Here is a 17254-nt window from a genome sequence, read left to right as displayed (position 1 = left end):
TTCACACTTTCCTATCTGTGCATGAGGACAGCTGCCTGAAATGGCCCCAAGTCGACAGTCGCCAAGCCCTAAGCCCTGTTCACACCAGCCAGGGCCACAGCTGCATCTTGGACAGCTGGCACAGAGGAGCAGGAAAGGCTCCAAATGCCCCTGGCGTTCTTGTCTCGGGGAGGTGGCTGCGTCACTGGGGAGAGGCGCGGCTGCAGGGTCTTCACATGCCAGACAGGACGGTCAGAACACTTGGCAGGAGCGTGGGGGAGTGGGGGAGGGGCTGTGCCTGCAGAAGGTGGGCTCGGGTGAGAGCCGAGTCGCAGAGCTTAGCGATCTCCTCTGTCCAGTGGTGAACTTTAGAGAAACTGACTGCACAGCTCAACTGTGGTCCTACACTGATGTGCCCATGAGTATCTAAAATGTTCTCTGGGGCTTTTGCAGAGAACCTGAGTTCTGTTCTGTTCCCAGCACCCACATCGGGAAACTCACAACCCACTGTAACTACAGCTCCACGGAGCTCTGACACCCCAGGTCTTTATGGATACCCACACACAGACATGCAGACACATGGACATACGCATAACTAAAAATAATAAGCGCAAAACCCTCTTAAATGTGTTATGTGTGGCGCAACATAGCTCAGCAAGAGAAGGTGCTTGCTGATGACCCGTGTTCACTTCCTGGGCATGGTGGAGGAAGAGAACCAATTACTGCAAGTTGTCCTCTGACCTCCACATGCATGCTATGTCATGTGCACATGTGTAGGAGTGCATGTGTGTATCTGTGCGTGCCTCATACATAAATAAATAAATGTGGTTTTTTTGTTTTTTTTTTTTTAAGGCAGGGTTGGGAATGTAGCTCAGTGGCAGAAGCCTTTTCCATCTTTCACAGGGCCCTGGGTTCCATCCTCAGCTCTGAAAACAATAAAATAAAACATTCTATGTAACCAGGGCTGGTGGCTCAGGCCTACAGCACCAGCTGCATAGGAGGCTGAAACAAAAGGATTGCAAACTCAAGGCCAGCTAGGATACAGAGCAGGCTCAAGGCCAGCCTAGGATACAGAGCAGGCTCAAGGCCAGCCTAGGATACAGAGCAGGCTCAAGGCCAGCCTAGGATACAGAGCAGGCTGAAGGACAGCCTAGGATACAGAGCAGGCTGAAGGACAGCCTAGGATACAGAGCAGGCTGAAGGACAGCCTAGGATACAGAGCAGGCTGAAGGACAGCCTAGGATACAGAGCAGGCTGAAGGACAGCCTAGGATCAGAGCAGGCTGAAGGACAGCCTTGGCAACGTACTGTCAAAATAAAAGACACCAAAAGAACTGAGGATGTAGCTCAGAGTAGAGCCCGTGCATAGCGTGTGTGAGGTCCTTGGTTCAATTCCCAGTAGTACCAAAAGCATGCAAAGTCAATCAAAATTAGATGTTAGATGTGTTTACTTTTAGGCCCTGCTTTTGAAGCTGGTGGAAGAAACCAAGTAAAAGAAAAGGCGTATTTGTCCACCCTTTACCAGATACGAGAAGTGCACAAGCTCAGCTGTTTCCAGGCACAGCCCCGCAGCCTGGTAGGGGTGCTGCTGATGTCCTAGAACAGAGCCTGGGTGGCTCAGGGCCAAGGCGGTGTCCGTATATCCAAGAAGATGGTGACACCCAGACACTGTGGCACCGGGGCTCCTATGGGGGCTGCCCAGGGGCGACTAGATTCTTGTTAAACTTGCCAGACTCCAGAATGGTCAGCACGGCATTCTAGGAGCATCTTGAGCAGGGCTCATCATGTTCTCTAGCACTTAGTCCAAGCCAGACTCTCCAAACCACACAGAATTTACTGTGGAAGCTACAGTCTGTGAGGAAGGGTCTTGTTTGGAGAATTCGCCAAGAATAAGTATGCGTGCTTTTTGCTGACAGGCTTTCAGGGTGCAATGGTTAAAACCATAGAGTCGGGAGGACGTGTCCAGCTCACATCCCGGTGCTGCTCTTCCCAGCTCTGTGATCCCAGGCAAATGATTTAAACTCCCCCTGTACCCATTTCCCATTAGTAAAAAGTTGACAGGACTAGCACATTTCCTAAGCTTGCTTCTGAGGCTCAAATGAATTGATAACATCTGAATGTATAAGGAATATACTAGGTAGTTATTGCTCGTAGCATCATCATTGGAACGGACCCCAGCACTAGGCCTTTCCTATCACAGAGAGGTTGCTGAGGCCTACAGTAAGGATCCAATTTAATGTCATTTAAAAACAAACAAAACTAGCAGAGGGCTAGTAAGATGGCCTGAGGGTAAAAGTATTTGCCTCAAAAGCCTAGAGACCCACATAAAGTTGGGAGGCCAGAACAGAGTTGTCCTCTCCATGTGTGCTACGGCATATATACACTTACCACACACACTCACAGTAACAATAACTGCAAGTAAAAAGCGGCAGTGCCGCTTCGTCACCAGCCTCCTGGCCTTCACTCCTGACATTCATGTACTGGACCACTGAGGAAGCCCAGCCAGCCCAGCCAGCCCTCAGCAGCACCAAGCCCCCTTTAAAGATGCCAGAGCATCCTTGCCGTCTGCTTTCAGACGCGCAAAAGGCCGTGCTTCTGCAGAGCGACTCGGGATGCTGGACTCCAACAGCTCCTTACTACTCAAAGTATGGACAGGAGGCCAGCACTGTTGGCACAGTGCAAGAGCTTGTCAGAAATGTCAGTTCTCGGGCCTTTCCCAGAGCTTTCCCGGAATTAAGAACCTGCATCCCCTCCTCCCCCCACCACATCTCCAGGTATGCTGAGTCCTGCCTTAAAAAAGAAGCTTGAGGTAGCTCTAGGACGAGGCAACAGAAGTGGGGATGAAGCTGTTAGTGACAGCCAAGGTCTTCCTGGGTGACAGTGGAAAGGTTCCTGGTCTCTGGAACCCCAAGGGCAGGGCCGCTCATCCAAGGGTCCTGAGCTGTGTCCTCAGCCCCAGAACTCCACCTAAAGTGCTGATATCTTGGAGTGCTTGGGAAGGTGGGGGCACAGTGGGCTTGAGTACCTTTATTATGTGAAGGGCGGCTCCTCTGGTTCCTGAACACCCCCAAGCATTAGCTTACAGCACAGTACTCTCTGGGAGGTCCCAGCAGCCTGCAGGTGCAACTCTTGCCTCCTGCCCACTGGGCCCCGGGGGTTCGCTGCCCATTGATTTATAGTCTCCAATCCCCTTTCTGATTTCAGCAAGGCCATTATTTTGTATTTTCACAGAGGCGGGTTTGAGGCAGGCCAGCTCTGAAAACCCAGAGGAGCTGTATAGTTTATTTCCCTCATGGGAACAGCAAAGCCTGTTGGCCGCCTGAATAAACACGGGGCTGGAGGTGGCATCACCCCATCAGCCCACTGGGCTGAGCCAGCTGATGTCCCCAGGGTGGCAGAGGCTGCTGACCCTTTGTGGCTACCTCCACTCGGGCCACCTCCCAGGCATGGCTGCTGGTCCTCCCGGAGGCTCTGCCTTCCTTACACTGAGGGCCTTTTGTGGGGTGCTTCTTGGAGGTATGGGGCACAGCATTCACCCACTCAGAGCACTTAGGGTCCAACCCTGGCAAATAAGTGAACTCTATGACCTCATGCCTTGAGCTCTTGCCCTCTAGGACAGCTGTGCTCATGACATTTAACGTGCGTACAACTCTGCTCATGGGGAGCACATTGAAGGCAGCAAGAAGGGTGCCTGTCTGCCTAAAGCCAGCATACCTCACGGTCCCCGCCAAGAATCCTGGCACCAAGAAGTAGAGGGTGGGGAGCAAGTGAATGAGCAGGCACCCCAGAGGGCTGGAACAGAAGTCTGAACACAATTAAAGATCTGGAGGCTTGATTATGAGTCCCTAGGCCATGGGCTAGGGAACTGGGGAGTATTCACTGAAGAAGGGCCACGTGCTAGAGAGACAGGCAGTCGGGCGTAGTAGGCTGTCAGTTGATAGCAAGCCCATGTGATCAGACGAGGAAAGGTGTCTCGTCTACAGTTCTAACTGTAGTTCTGAGGTAACCAAAGCATGTGGGTTGAGCGGAGTCCCCGGGCAATGTAGAAATAACACATAGGTGGAGTTAGGGTCAACCCACGGTACTCGTCAGCACACTGCTCAGCTGTTAGTCAGGATATGCTTTGAAGGGGTGTGGAAGCTGGTTCACCCAAATGTGCACACTGGTGAGGCAGGCATGGGGAAAGCGTGTCCTCTGGGCGCAGCTTCTTCCCTGAACTTTCACAGCTATTGGACAAGGGTGAGCACGGTAGGGAGAGACAGATGGTATGCTCAATGCCTTGCTTGTGACAAAACTACAAGGATCAGGGAGAAAGGTGGCAGGGAACTGGCAGCTCTCTGTGGCCTTGCTTTTCTAACCAAGAGGAATATGCTGGAGGTTCACAGCCTGGAGGTATATCCAAACCACCAATGAAACCTCTCCAGGCTCCTTGGAGAACAAATGAAGACATCGACCCCACCCAGGCTCGTTACAGAGAATGGACAAGGGGTTGAATGTGTCAGAGTGCGTCGGGTGAAACAAGGCTGGAGACGCACAGGTGATGCTGCAGTAGAATGGCCCTTACAGCCACAGTAGCAGACAAGAAGATGTTGAAAGAAAGAAGAGCCATGGTCGCAAGGAGGCAAGGAGGAAAGAAAGAACCCTGGGATGCATTAGGTGCCTGGTGGAGGAAGCTGGGCCAGATCGGATGTAGGCCAAACTTTGCTACCAAGACGGCACAGCTGGGTGTGTGCCAGCCTCAGGTGCTGAGGGCAAGCTTAAAGTGGTCTTGCATCAGTATTGTGCACACGTGTTGGGGTGAAGGGGTCTACAGTGGGAGGGCTTGCCCTGCCTGTCCCCTCCCTCTCTGAGCCCCCCCGGGGGGGGGGACACAACTTGAAACAGATGGCCAGGGACAGCCATCATCCCAGATGACAGCTGTTCCCCAGCTCCCAGTAAGGGAGCTAGAGTGGGAAGAGCAGCTGGCAACAGCCGGTGCTCCTGATGGCAGGACAGACAGGCTGTGGCCCAAACCCTCAGGCCACAGCTGGTGGAACAGGCAGACCTGGGGCGAGGGAGCCACCAGCTGCCGCTCGAAATCCCTCCCCAGCTAAACAGCTGCTGAGCATCGTGTGTGTGTGTGTGTGTGTGTGTGTGTGTGTGTGTGTGTGTGTGTGTCAGGTGCTGCTAAGCCAGAACTGGGGAACAAAGAGCACTCACTACTACCCAGCTGCTCTCAGGAGATCCTGAGCTTGGAAGGGGAGACAGACCAGATACATTCCAGTTCCCTGGGGATGACCCCTCAGACACTTAACCCCCAAACCAAGTCACAGGCTCCCTCTTATCCAGGCAGCTCTGAGGTGTGCCTAAGCCGTGGATAGACAGATGATTCCTATACTTTTAGCCAAGGAGTAAAGCTTGCATTCCACAGTAGCAAATTAGATTTGAAGCATATATAACCCCAGGAGAGGTGATTCACTGGCTCGCACTCAAATTAAGATGTAAATTGAATTAAGTAAAGCTGAAATGTATATTGGAAACATTATCGACGTCCCTCTGCCTTTTCAGAGTGTACTGCAGCAGATGAGCTGAACCTTCCTCTCCAAAGCACACTTAAGGAAGCCGCAAGGGTGAAATGGCTCCACAGAGTCCTTCTGAAGAGGCAGCTTTGATCAGGAGGGTCAACACTTAGGGTGTTTTGATGGGCTGGGCAGTAGGGTGGGAGGGAAGTTGGAAAGCCAGTTTCCCTAACCCACTGCCAGCATTGCACAGGTGAAAATTACATTCCCCCATTAGTTAGTGTAAATATATATCCCCCATGAGTAAGAAATGCTCCTTTGATGTTGCCTTCTGAGCCAGAAACACAGAGGCCAATAGATCTTCAGATTTCGGGGAGAACTTCAGTGCATTCTAAGGAGTGGGCTAGCTCTGAGCCTGGAAAACTCATCAGAGACTTTAATCTCCCTCACAGGCAATTCTATCTGGACAAAATGCTTCAGCTGACACACAGTTCCCCCCCTCCCCATCACGCTCTCCCCTCCCCACTATCAGTGCACAGGGACAAAGGAAAAGCCACACACCAGGAGGGGCAGGGCTCAGCAATAGAAATTGTGCTTCAGAATAATGTAGGCATGCATCTTTTTGGTTTTGTCTCTTTGCTGTTTATATTTGCTGTTATATCTTTGTTATTCTTTGTGTCTTGAGTCAACCAGGCTGGCCTTGAATTAATTATAGCCAGGAATTACCCTGAACTCTTGATCCTCCTCTCTCCAGCAACTAGGGGCTGGGATTACAGGTGAGCGCCACCAGCTTGCAGCATGTATTTTACAAGTATGGCACCTGCAGTCACACATACACAAACGCATATAGTGCAATCACAGACAGGCATATCCAAATACTTACACACAAGAATTTATAGGTCTCCTGCAGCTAGGGGTGAGGGCTCTGAAAAGATTTGTATATTTTCTGGAAATCCTACCATAGAATGCCCACAATAGAGCTGGTTCTCTTACTCATCTTCCCTCCATTTTTTTTCTCTGCCTATGAAAGAGCCTGCTCCTGGAAGCAGAAAGCAGGTGTCACAGCTCAGACAGCCCATAAGTCTCTGTATCCTTCCTTGGTGCACCTGTCATTCCGGTTTCCCTCCTAAACTTCCAATCTCCTTCGCTCCTGCCATTTATGCTTGTGTCCACCAACCGTTCAGCTCCAACTCCCCCAACACATTCTCCGAGTTCTGCTCCATTCCCCAGCCATTGGCAGAAAAGAGACAGTGTGAGTCTGCCATGTGTAAGGTGTTTGGCTGTTTCTTCTTCCTGGACCAGGTCTAAGATCAGGGAGCATATGTTTCAGGTCTCCCCAAAGTGAACAGAAAAGGTGTTTGGGGCTCAGATTTTGGAACTCAATAAAATGGTTTCACTACAGTACACCCTCCCTCCCCCGATTAGAAAGCCTGATGTGATCACGTGCTGATGGATCTGCTTGGAGGGTGTATAAACTTGTATTCACTTGAGAAGAGAGTTTGGTAAAACCCCCTTGAAAGTCCAAGACAGTTGTTCTCAATCTGTGGGTCATGATCCCTTGGGTTGCATATCAGATATTTACAGTTCGATTCATAACAGCAGCAAAATTACAGTTAAGAAGGAGCAACAAAACTAACTTTATGGTCAGGGTCACCACAAGATGAAGAACTGTTAACATTGATCTTAGATCAGTGAGACCCACTGATCTAAGATAACGAGTGAATCACTTACTCCATTACTTGTCCTATGTCATAGAAAAAGCAAGTGATCATGTGGCTGGGGCCATGCACAGGGCTGTTCCTACACAGCGGTGTTCCTGGGCTATTCTGAAAGATGTATCTGGAAATAATTCACATGTCTGTCATCACCAAATGAATAGGTAAATTGCAGGATGTCCATTTAGTAAAATAATATACGGGAGGTGGGGGAGGGGGAATGGGTGAATCAAAAGACACAGAAAAAAACAGTTAAATGTTAAAAGTGTGAGGTTGAGTAATAGCAACTACACGAATTCATGAAGACACATCTGTGATCTGTGGGAATCTGTATAATCAAAGTTCAAAAACAGGTGAAACTATCCTTGGGGACTCATCCTTAGAAAGTAAGCCTATACAGAAAAGCAAGGAGGGGGCTGGAGAGATGGATCAGTGGGTTTCGGCCCCCAGCACCCACAGCCACCTGTAACTCTAGTTCAAGGGGATCTGACGCCCTCTTCTGACTTCAGTGGGTACTAGGCACACATGTGGGACACTCAAACACATTAAAATGAAATAAAGAAATCTACTAACACCTTTAAAAAAGAGAGAGAAGAAAAGAAGTAAGATGATGAAACATGGGAGGCACGGGGGGGGGGTTCTGGATGTGCTGACATCGCTGTGTCTTCAGCGGGGTTGTGGTTTCTCAGAGGCTCACATTAGAGTGAGTTGTCAGGCTGAATGTTCGCTGTGCTTTTGCTAAGCATGTATCTTTTCCATCATTTAAAAGAAAAGCTTGTACTTGGCCCCCAGGCAGAGCTGCCAGGGAGGACTTTACTGAGAGAGGGGAGGCTCTGAACCAGGATTCATTTCTTTCCTCTTCCTTCCTCTTTCATCTGCAAATGAGGTTTCCATGCCTATAGCCTCCTCTCTGCCCAACACAGATGTGCACACATGTGCCCACTTGCACTGCCAAATCTTACTCTGAGAGGACCGGCCCCTCCAATCTCACTTCCTTTGGTCTTGTCTGACCTCTAAAGAAATCCCCTTGGGATTCAAGAATCTGCAAGGAGCTGGAGCAGAATTTTACTTCCATTCCTCCTACAGAGTCTGGCTACAGAAAGAGAGTGTTTTTTCCATTTATCCAACATTCTGCCTTTTCAATTACTGCACACCCCAGACAGACAGGCTGCTCAGGCTTGATTCCACCTCAGCCTAAGATATAGCACTTCACTTCATGGGTCAGAAGACTCCTGTCGGCACGGGGACTTGTCGCCTGGGACTGTCTGGTTTAGGGACCTTCACGCATGTGGGATACAGCCACAGTTCTGCCTAGGAATTCCCTTGGAAGAGCTATTGTTTTTAAACTCTGGTTAGGAAAAACTGATGCCTACAAGGGCAGATGACAAGAACTCGAAAGAACTTCTGAGATTGATTAGAAAGAGCCCTGGACCAGAACCAGAAGGTCTGAACCAGGACCCAGCCCTGGGCTTCTTTTCCCTTGATTTCAGGCAAGCCATGGAATTTCCTGAGGTCTTACATCCTGCCCAGCTCACAGAAACAAATCACTAAATGTATATGGAATGTTAAAAAAAAAAAAACCTGTAAAATGCTCTGTAAATGCACGGATTATTATTATAAAAGTCCAAAAGTGGCTACTAAACATGCGAGTTTTGAAAGGAGATACCCTTGTCACTATGACGACTAAGACAAAACCTCAGTGTGACTAAGTGCCCTCCACTGCACTGCATCAGGCTCCTCCCATTCTTAGCCTCAGCCAGAGAAGAGTCTGCTGCCTGGGGGGGGAGGGGCAGTGTTGGAAATGGGCTTGACCATTTTGTGGAGTCCATTCCATTGGCCTTCTCTGAGGTTGGGTTATCTGACCTTGGCCTCTAGAATCCTCTCACAGAGCTATCTTTCCCAAGCTGTGCTTAGGAAAAGGAATGGAAACTATGTGGCTGTCAAGGTCAAGTGAAAGTAGACGAGGTGGCTATCCATCGTTTTCTTAAAGGGACATCACATCCAGAACTGTTTGGACAGTTCTGGGGAACTCTGGGAACAGGGGCGCCTTCAAGTTCTGGACCCTGGTTGGATCCCTTCAGAACCAACCCATCTCAAAGAGTTCAGAAGTAGTTACAATGGAACTCAAGTTGGAGAGCCTGGACCCTCCTAACTACACTTGGCAACTAAAGTGACTTCGGCCCCCAGAACAACATTCGTATCCTGAAAACCCTTCACAGCTTGGAAGGGTTTGACCCTAAGGGTGGTGGAAAGGAAACTGGAGTACACTTTCTAGGAAAATGTTTTGAGATAAGCCTTGCTAGGTAGTTCAAGCTGGTTTTGAAGGCGTGATCCTTCTGCCTCTGCTTCCCAAGTGATGGGATTGGAGGCATGGACTACCTCGACTAGAGTGTGTGTGTGTGTGTGTTTTATGTATGCATGCGTGTGCCACGACATTCCTGAAGAGATCAGAGGTCACTGTGGGAAAATCTGTATTCTCCTTTCACTGGGGTCCAGGGATTGAACACTCAGGTAAAGATGAAGGCAGCAAGCACCTTTACCTCCTACGCCATCTCACAGTCTCAAAAGTCACTCTGGGAATATCTTCTCGGGGTGAAGGGAAGGTACTGAGCTATCTAAGCATGAATGCAGTGTTTCCATCTTCTCTGGCCCAGCATTGCCAGTGCATTGTGGGAAATGTTTAGCCTCATCTCTCTTTGGATATATCCCAGGTGCTGCATTTAATTTAATAATTTTGCAGTAGTTCCATCATGATTAGTGTACCTTTTATCCCCTAGACAATCATACAAAGTGGGCAGGAAATTGTAAGTGGGGTGGGGTGTGGCTGGAAGGTAGTAGCAGACAGAGTCTTTGCTCACTGACCGATCCTCTCTTTCTCACATCTTAGCAATACTCAGCCGGGAAACTCAGATAGAACCCCCAAAGCCGATGTATTCCATGAGGAGTATTGATATGTCTGTGGTCACTGCATTATTAAATCCAGCACTTAGAGCAACGGTTCTCAACCTGTGGGTCAAGACCCATTTGTGGAGGTGGGGTTCGAATGACCCTTTCACGGGGGTCACATGTCAGAGATTCTGCATACCATATACACATAATGATGTGTAACAGTAGCAAAATTCCGATGCAGAGACTCCCAGCCAAACATTAGGCGGGCCTTGGGGAATCCTGCAGAAGACGGGGAGGATGGATTGTAGGAGCCAGAGGAGTCAAGGCCATCACACGAAAACCTACAGAATTAACTAACCTGGGCCGATGGCGTCTCTCGGAGACTGACTCACCAACCAGAGAGCATGCATGGGACTGACCAAGGCCCTCTGCACATCTGTTACAATTGTGTAGCTTGGTCTTCCTGTGGGACTCCTAAAAGCAAGCAGGCGCTGTCTCTGACTCTGTTGCCTGCCTTTGGGACCCTTACTCCTAACTGGGCCTCCTCTAGCCTCAATAGGAGAATAGGTGCCTAGTCTTACTGCAATTTGATATGCCAAGGCTGGTTGATGTCCATGGGAGGCCTCCCCTTTGCTGAAGAGAAAGAAAAGAGGAGTGGAATGGATGGTAGAGGGGAGGTTGGGGACAAGGACTGGGAGAAGAGGGGGAAGGGAAACTGTAGGGGAAAAAAAGATAGCAAAATTATAGTTATGAAGTAGCAACAAAAATAATTGTATGGTTGGGGGTCACCACAACATGAGGAACTGTCCTAAAGGGTCACAGCGTTAGGAAGGTTGAGAACCACTGACTTAGAGTAACAATCCGAAAATAACATTATAGATTTGTGCTTGAAGCAGCAACCATTTGGGCCAATCAGTAGCACCTGTCTGTGGGCTTCTTCCAGAAGGGCTGAGTGAGGAACACGAAAGCATGATATCCTTTGGGGCTCAGTTGCAAGAAAGATAGGGAGACTGGAACCCTCCTTACCTCCTCGAGTTTATCCACTCGCCCCACCAGTTTAGTGGTGACTGAATGCAGCTTCAGGAGATCCAGGCCGTAGAAAGCCCCTTCCAGCATGTCTATGATTGTGGAGAGCTAAGAAGCAAGAACAGAGGGTTTGTTAGTTCCTGACTGGGGCCAGCCAAGTCCCAGGAAAGAAGTTTCCTTTTAAATTCTCCATGTTGGAGGTTCTACAGGGAAGCCACTAGCCAGGAATTGAGAGGTACCCTCAGAGGCACATTTGTGTAGAGAGGAACAGAGATAGGCCCCAGCTATGAGACATTGTATACACATATGTGTATATATATATAGCATATATGTATGTATCCTTCAAAATGGAACAATTAGATGACCTTACACAAACAAGTGAACCTCAGGCCTAGACACTTTCACAGGCTATTTGTGTCTGCTACAAAACTGGCCACCCATATTCTGCCTTTCTTACTGGATTCTAAGCTCCCTCAGGGCCTCTTCATCTCTGTTTCCTCAAGGTACGTATCAGAGGTTTTGCCCGCAGATCATAAACACTAAGCATGGCAGCTGCAAATGTCAACATGTTTAGGGCATGCTTCAGAAACCCTCAAGTGAATCCTGGACTAAAAGCCCTGAAAGGCAACCACAGTCTTCTCAGGACAGAAAGCAACTGATCCTAGAGTCCAAACGACCCAGTAGCCTGTGTTTGAGATGGCAACCTGCCCCAGGGCAAGCAGCCTTCTCAAATACTACCTCCCCTGGTACCTGGCATCCAGCTACTGACATGGCAGCATCCATGAGTCTCGCAGAGCCCAGACTCAAGCGCAGGTGAGACACAGGAAAGAACCTTCCTACCAAAGGCTTGTGCCTGGAAGATGCTGTGCCACGCTTCTGTGATCTCTGCTTCCGTCCTTCTTCATCTGCTTCCCATCTTCATCTCCTTCCTCTGCTTCCAAATGAAGGCCTCTACACTGAAGTGTTCAAGGTTTGGAAGATCCCTTTCCACCCCAGGGGAGTCCATGGCCTGTTATGGACTATGGTGATTTTTCTGATTCCTAATAGAAATTCTGGTGTGGCTCCAGAAATCCCCCAAAGTCCACTCCTAGAACGGAATAACTGTGGCACTGAGGTCGGAAAGTAGCTCTGTGCAGAGCTAGCACTCTGAGTCATGTGGCCAGTCCTGGGACATTTCTCGTCCTGTTGAACACGTCTCTGCTTAAAGAGGAACCCGTGCCTGTCACGTCAGCAAGTGGGCTCCAGATACCAGATCCAGCAGAAGGCAACATTGTATGGCCCCTCATTCGTTCATTTACACAGGGTACATGGGCATCGTGCCAACTACACGGTAGGTGCCATCCACCAGTGTTCCCAGAACCTCCAAGGCCCTCCACGTTACATTCCAGGAGGCAGAGTTCGGAGACGTGAGGGAGGATCATGCAGTGATGGCTGGAATACAAGTTAGGTTGCCCACCCCACAGGGCAAGCAAAAGAGGAAGAGTGCAGGCCTTTGACGCCCTCAGCAAACCATGGGGCTGCCCACATAAGCCTAAATTTCCCCACACTACAGACACCGGCGCAGCATGAAGACACAGCCAGAGCAGCCAGGACCAAAGGGCTCGCTCCTCTTGGTGTCTTTTACATCTTCTGTATACTTGGTAGGCCGACAGTAAATCGTGACCGTGATTTTCCTGGAGAACACTGAGTTCTTTTGGCCAGATGGTCCTGGCAGCTCCTTCTAGCCCTGGTCTCCCCGGTTCTGTAGGAGGGGCGGGCACAGGGCATAATTTGTTCCCCTACACCTCTGTCTCTTGCTGACTTCAGAGCTGAGAATGCCCAGCTTTTGTTAGATCAGCCTCAGATCCCCACTGGAGACTCCAGGGGCCAGGCCTGACCTTCTTCGAAGGTCTCCCATGTCCAGCTGTGGTTCTGTAGCCTCTTAGGTCCCCAAGGTACCCTCTCACCCAAACAACTGCCCCTTACCAGCTCCTACCTTCAAATCCCGGCTGTCAGCCTCCCGCAGCTTCTGGAGCCGGAAGTCTCCCTCGCAGGGATTGACGGCGGACGGCGGAGCAACACAAGCGCATTTACAGGAAGAGCCCGAGGTGATGGTTTCCACAGTGTAGAAGTCTTCGTTCCTGGAAGCCCCCTCATTGATCCTCTGGCAGGCATCTCGGCCCAGTGGCCTCACCACACACTTGCACCGACAGTCGGAGCCCTCCGATACAGCCTTGACCTTGTCGTAGTCTCCCAGCAACTAGACAAACACACAGAGGGAGACTGAGTTGGAGGTATGCAAACAAGCGCTCCTCAAGGAAGCTGTCATTTCACTCTGTCAGATGTGCTGCCCTAGCCGGAGACTTCAGCCCTGAGCTGTGGAGAGAACGAGTCATGGCTTATGATTTGCTGACACAGACGTTTCCTTGAAGGCACTTAGAGCTCTGCTCGTGTGGAGGCCTTGAAGAGATGTCAATGTCTCAGCAGGGCCTTAACCTTTTAGCATTTAAAAACAAAACCAAAAGCACACCAAACAAAAGCAACACGGCAATAACAAAAATAAGCATCATTGTCCTTTCAGTAGCCCTTCCTCGTAGCTTAAGTCCTGGTTTATATTAGAAATAGAGACAGAGTTGAAGGAGGGAGCAGAAAACTGGCCTTTGGCTGGCTGTGAGGACTACAGGCTTCTCTTCATTCATTCATTCATCCATTCATTCATTCATTTATTCACTCATTCTTTCATGCTTACAGAGTACCTCCTCATGTCGAGGTAGTGATGGGCCAGATAGAGAGCCTGTTCTCAAGGAGACTGTTGTAAATAAGCCATACAGACCAGGCAGTGCCACGGGCCTCTACAGGGCTGGGGCTCCACCTGGGACCTAGGGAAGACTTCTCGGAGGAGGTGGTTATGTGAACCTTCAAGGATGGATTAGAATGACAGAATAAGAGCTGGCAGAGAGAGACAGAAAGAAAGCAGGTCCAGAAATCTGTAAGGTTTATGTAGTCTAAGAGTTCCTTTGGCTCCTGAACCAAAACCCCAGGCCAAAACCAGAACAAAACTAGTTTCTACAATGTTAAACATTTCCTTCTGGGTACACGCTCCTCCCAGCCTCCCCATGCCAGCTTTCCCTGTCCCTACCATGGGAGAAAAGCCCCCCTAAGCTCCATCAATTCATCTTCAGTAGGGCTCATATCCCCAGTGCCAAGGCTCCCATCCTAACCAGGCAGAGGGGTTCCTTCATTTGACGAATGATGGCAGCAGCCAGGCTTAGAGCCTGCAAATGTCCCTGCGGGGGGGGGGGGTGGTGGTGGAGGGGGGAGAAGGCGTGTAATGTTTTCCTTGAGACGGTTGGGTTTCTCCTAAAGCTAATGTTTGCTTTGGGATTGTTGTGAAATACAGACTGGACCAGTAGAAGCGGGAGGTGTAGTAGTTCAGGGTGACGTAGGAGCGAGTCTCTCCACGGTGATGGTAAATCATTCCTGTCTGCTCTCTGAGTCTGCCTGGATTCCTGCGCAATCCTACTCAGAGAACCCTGGATGGGTTCCTTACCTTCAGGGGGCTCCGGTTTCGGGCAAGCTTTTGTTTATGGTTTTCCAGAGCCCCAGCAGGAGGGATTTTAAGTCCTTTCGATTTAAGGGTCAGTGTGAGGTTATGGGTGGGCATAGGGCATATGTTAGCATAATTATTAAGAGAAGAAACAAGCGTTTGATCAACCCCAAAAGAAGGCTCACAGCTCTCTCTCCACAGAGAGGAAAGACCCAGACTGAGGGCCTAGAGGAGGTGCAGGCAACAGTCTCAGCATCCTTCCTCTGGCATTACTCATCCCGAGGACCACGGAGACGCCCACTGGCCATCAGCGTGCCAGCTTTGAGGAGCGGGAACACTACAGAAGTGAGAGAAGCATCCCCTACAATCCTGAGAAGTAGGCTGGTGCTTGTGGGCAGCCAGGCTCTTGCCCTTTTCCCTTTAGTGCCTGCTGCTCATCTCTGGGAGGGCCATCAGGACTGAGTAAGCTCGTGTAAATGGATGTGCTATGACACTCACCACTATCACGGGTCGCTTGGCCCCCACTGAAAACCAGCCACAACTGTGTGGCTCTGCACTGACACTCTGCTCCCAGGGCCCCAAGGTTCTGACATAAACCCCTCTGTTCTGGGGTCCCCCTCATATGTATCACACATGTGGCAGTCCCGTCTTCACCCCAGGCTTCTGCCTGAGGCTGTAAAAACATTTCCCATGGCTTATGCCTTCTGCCTCCAATCCAACATACCCTCCTGTTTACACATTCCAACTCATAGGCAAGAGGGACTTTTTGCAACTACACACACACACACACACACACACCCCTTTCTCCTCAGAGTGTAGGAGTCTTCCTTTCCCCTCCTTTCTCCTGACTTGGTAACCTTGAAATACTCCATATCTGTAAGACCACAACCCCAAGCCTACACTTACTTCTAATAATTTAACACGACAAAACAAAGGTCAGTGTGGTGGAATCTCCACCCTTGGGAAGTGGAGGGTAAGAGGGACCAGAAGTTCAAGGTTAGCCTCAGCTACACGGTGAGCCGGAAGCCAGCCCGGTCTACATGAAAGCCTGTCCAACACCAAACAAACAATACACTGTGAGGAACGAAAAGTAAATGCCCTTCTCACTAAAAATACAGAGTAACAGCTGCTTGTAAACACTTCATCCAGGACCAGCCTCAAGTCCTTGCCATCCCCCAAGGCAGGATGGTCATGAGATTCCTCTTCCTACCTGAGATAAAACGTTCTCCTGGTTGTCCGCCTCGTTTTGCAAAATGTCATCTTCCGTGGGTGCCACTGTTTGCACATCAGGGGGCTCGCTTGTCCCTGCGGGAGGTGGAGCCATACTGGACCCCGAGACCCGTGCCACCACCAAAGCAAAGCAGAGAACTAATGGCAGAGGGTTGGCCATGAGAGATGCGACAATAGGGACCTCAGTCCCTACAGAGGCCACCTTGGGTAGGGGGTCTCAGCAAAGACCAGTCGGAAGGCGTCTTCACTGAAGTCCGGAAGAGTTGCGGCTTGGAGAGCCGTCTAAAGCTGGGTGTGGTTGAGTGGAGGAGGGCTGTGCTCCCCAGAGACCCTGAACATCTCCTCCCAGACCCCAACAGCCTAGACTGTGCAGGGGTCACAAGAAAGAAGTGACCGAGGGGGCGGAGGCGGGAGCCGGCTCGCGGAGGGCGTCGCCTCAGGGTGAGCTCAGGTGGAAGGCTGGCGGCGCCGGGGAGCTCGGGGCACACGGGGACCGGGCGCGGGACGGACAGTGGCCACAGAGCAGGAGGCGAGGGAGGGCTGCTGGCCCGGGGCGCCGCGGGGCTGGCGTGGAGGGAGGGCGGAGCCTCTATTGTGCCGGGGCAGAAAGATGCAGCCAGTGACGGCGCGGAGGAGGAGGACCGGGAAGCGCACAGACTCTGGGCGCCGCGCCCGGGGACCCCGCCTCCTCCCGGTTTCGTCCGCTGCTCTAGCCCGCGCCGGCCGGCTTGGGAAAGGAACCGCTGGCCTTGCGTCTGACTGTAGATGCTGACCCCAGCAGGACGAGGCGCGCCTTCTCTCGAGTTTTCTTCTCGCCCGAGCCCCCGGCGGAGTCCTGACTTGCCCCCTGGACATCAACCAGGACAGCAGAGAAACGCGATCACTCCTCTTTCAGTTTTCCCGCTGACTTGTTTCCATCAGGAGGGCTGGCAGTTTTGAACTTATGGCCAATGGTAGTCCGCGTGCCTGACACAACTTTAGAACCTAATATCTACCCCCCAGAGGATGCATCTTGAAGCTCTGCGGCAGTGTTGGATAAATGCTCAAAATAAGGAGACTAGCTACAGGTCTCCTGTCCTAGTGACAGGTCTGCCTGTCCTAGTGACTACCCCAAACCAAACGATTGCCACAGGGGTCACCTCTTACAAGCTCCATGGTTTGGAAAGAATAGACAGGCCCCTCTCTCTGATTAGATCATCTTTAAAGGGTGATAGTTACTGGGCTCTTTAATTGGTGTTCCCTGCATAGGCCTGCTATGGAGATTAACAAGGTGTTACTTTTCTCAAGAGCGTTGTGTCTCCCAGGACAACGTTCACTCTGAAAATACTCCGCAGAGCCAGGTCAGTTCTGAAGGGACTGTACCTGGCCTGAGCACGGGACAAACATGGCTCG

The 17254-nt window shown here is 50.6% G+C and overlaps 1 protein-coding gene across 2 annotated transcripts in view; it reads right to left on the bottom strand.

Annotated features, from left to right (window-relative positions):
• The window catches only part of Olfml2b (olfactomedin like 2B), a 37786-nt gene extending 21331 nt beyond the window's left edge, over positions 1 to 16455 (bottom strand). Inside the window, exons 1-3 of one of the 2 annotated variants that reach the window (XM_060364650.1) lie at positions 15843 to 16455; positions 13082 to 13345; positions 11107 to 11214 (exon numbers count right to left, since the gene is read on the bottom strand). In XM_060364650.1, the coding sequence (XP_060220633.1) occupies positions 11107 to 11214; positions 13082 to 13345; positions 15843 to 16022 (552 nt within the window). In that variant the 5' untranslated portion in view covers positions 16023 to 16455. The remainder of the gene's footprint in view (positions 1 to 11106; positions 11215 to 13081; positions 13346 to 15842) is intronic. The other variant, XM_021640632.2, reaches the window with a different exon arrangement.
• Between the last annotated feature and the right edge of the window lie 799 nt (positions 16456 to 17254).

Source organism: Meriones unguiculatus, chromosome 11, assembly GCF_030254825.1.
Source record: "Meriones unguiculatus strain TT.TT164.6M chromosome 11, Bangor_MerUng_6.1, whole genome shotgun sequence".
Taxonomy (NCBI): domain Eukaryota; kingdom Metazoa; phylum Chordata; class Mammalia; order Rodentia; family Muridae; genus Meriones; species Meriones unguiculatus.
Note: the sequence above shows the minus strand (reverse complement) of the source record. Positions and strands in the feature narration are given on the sequence as shown.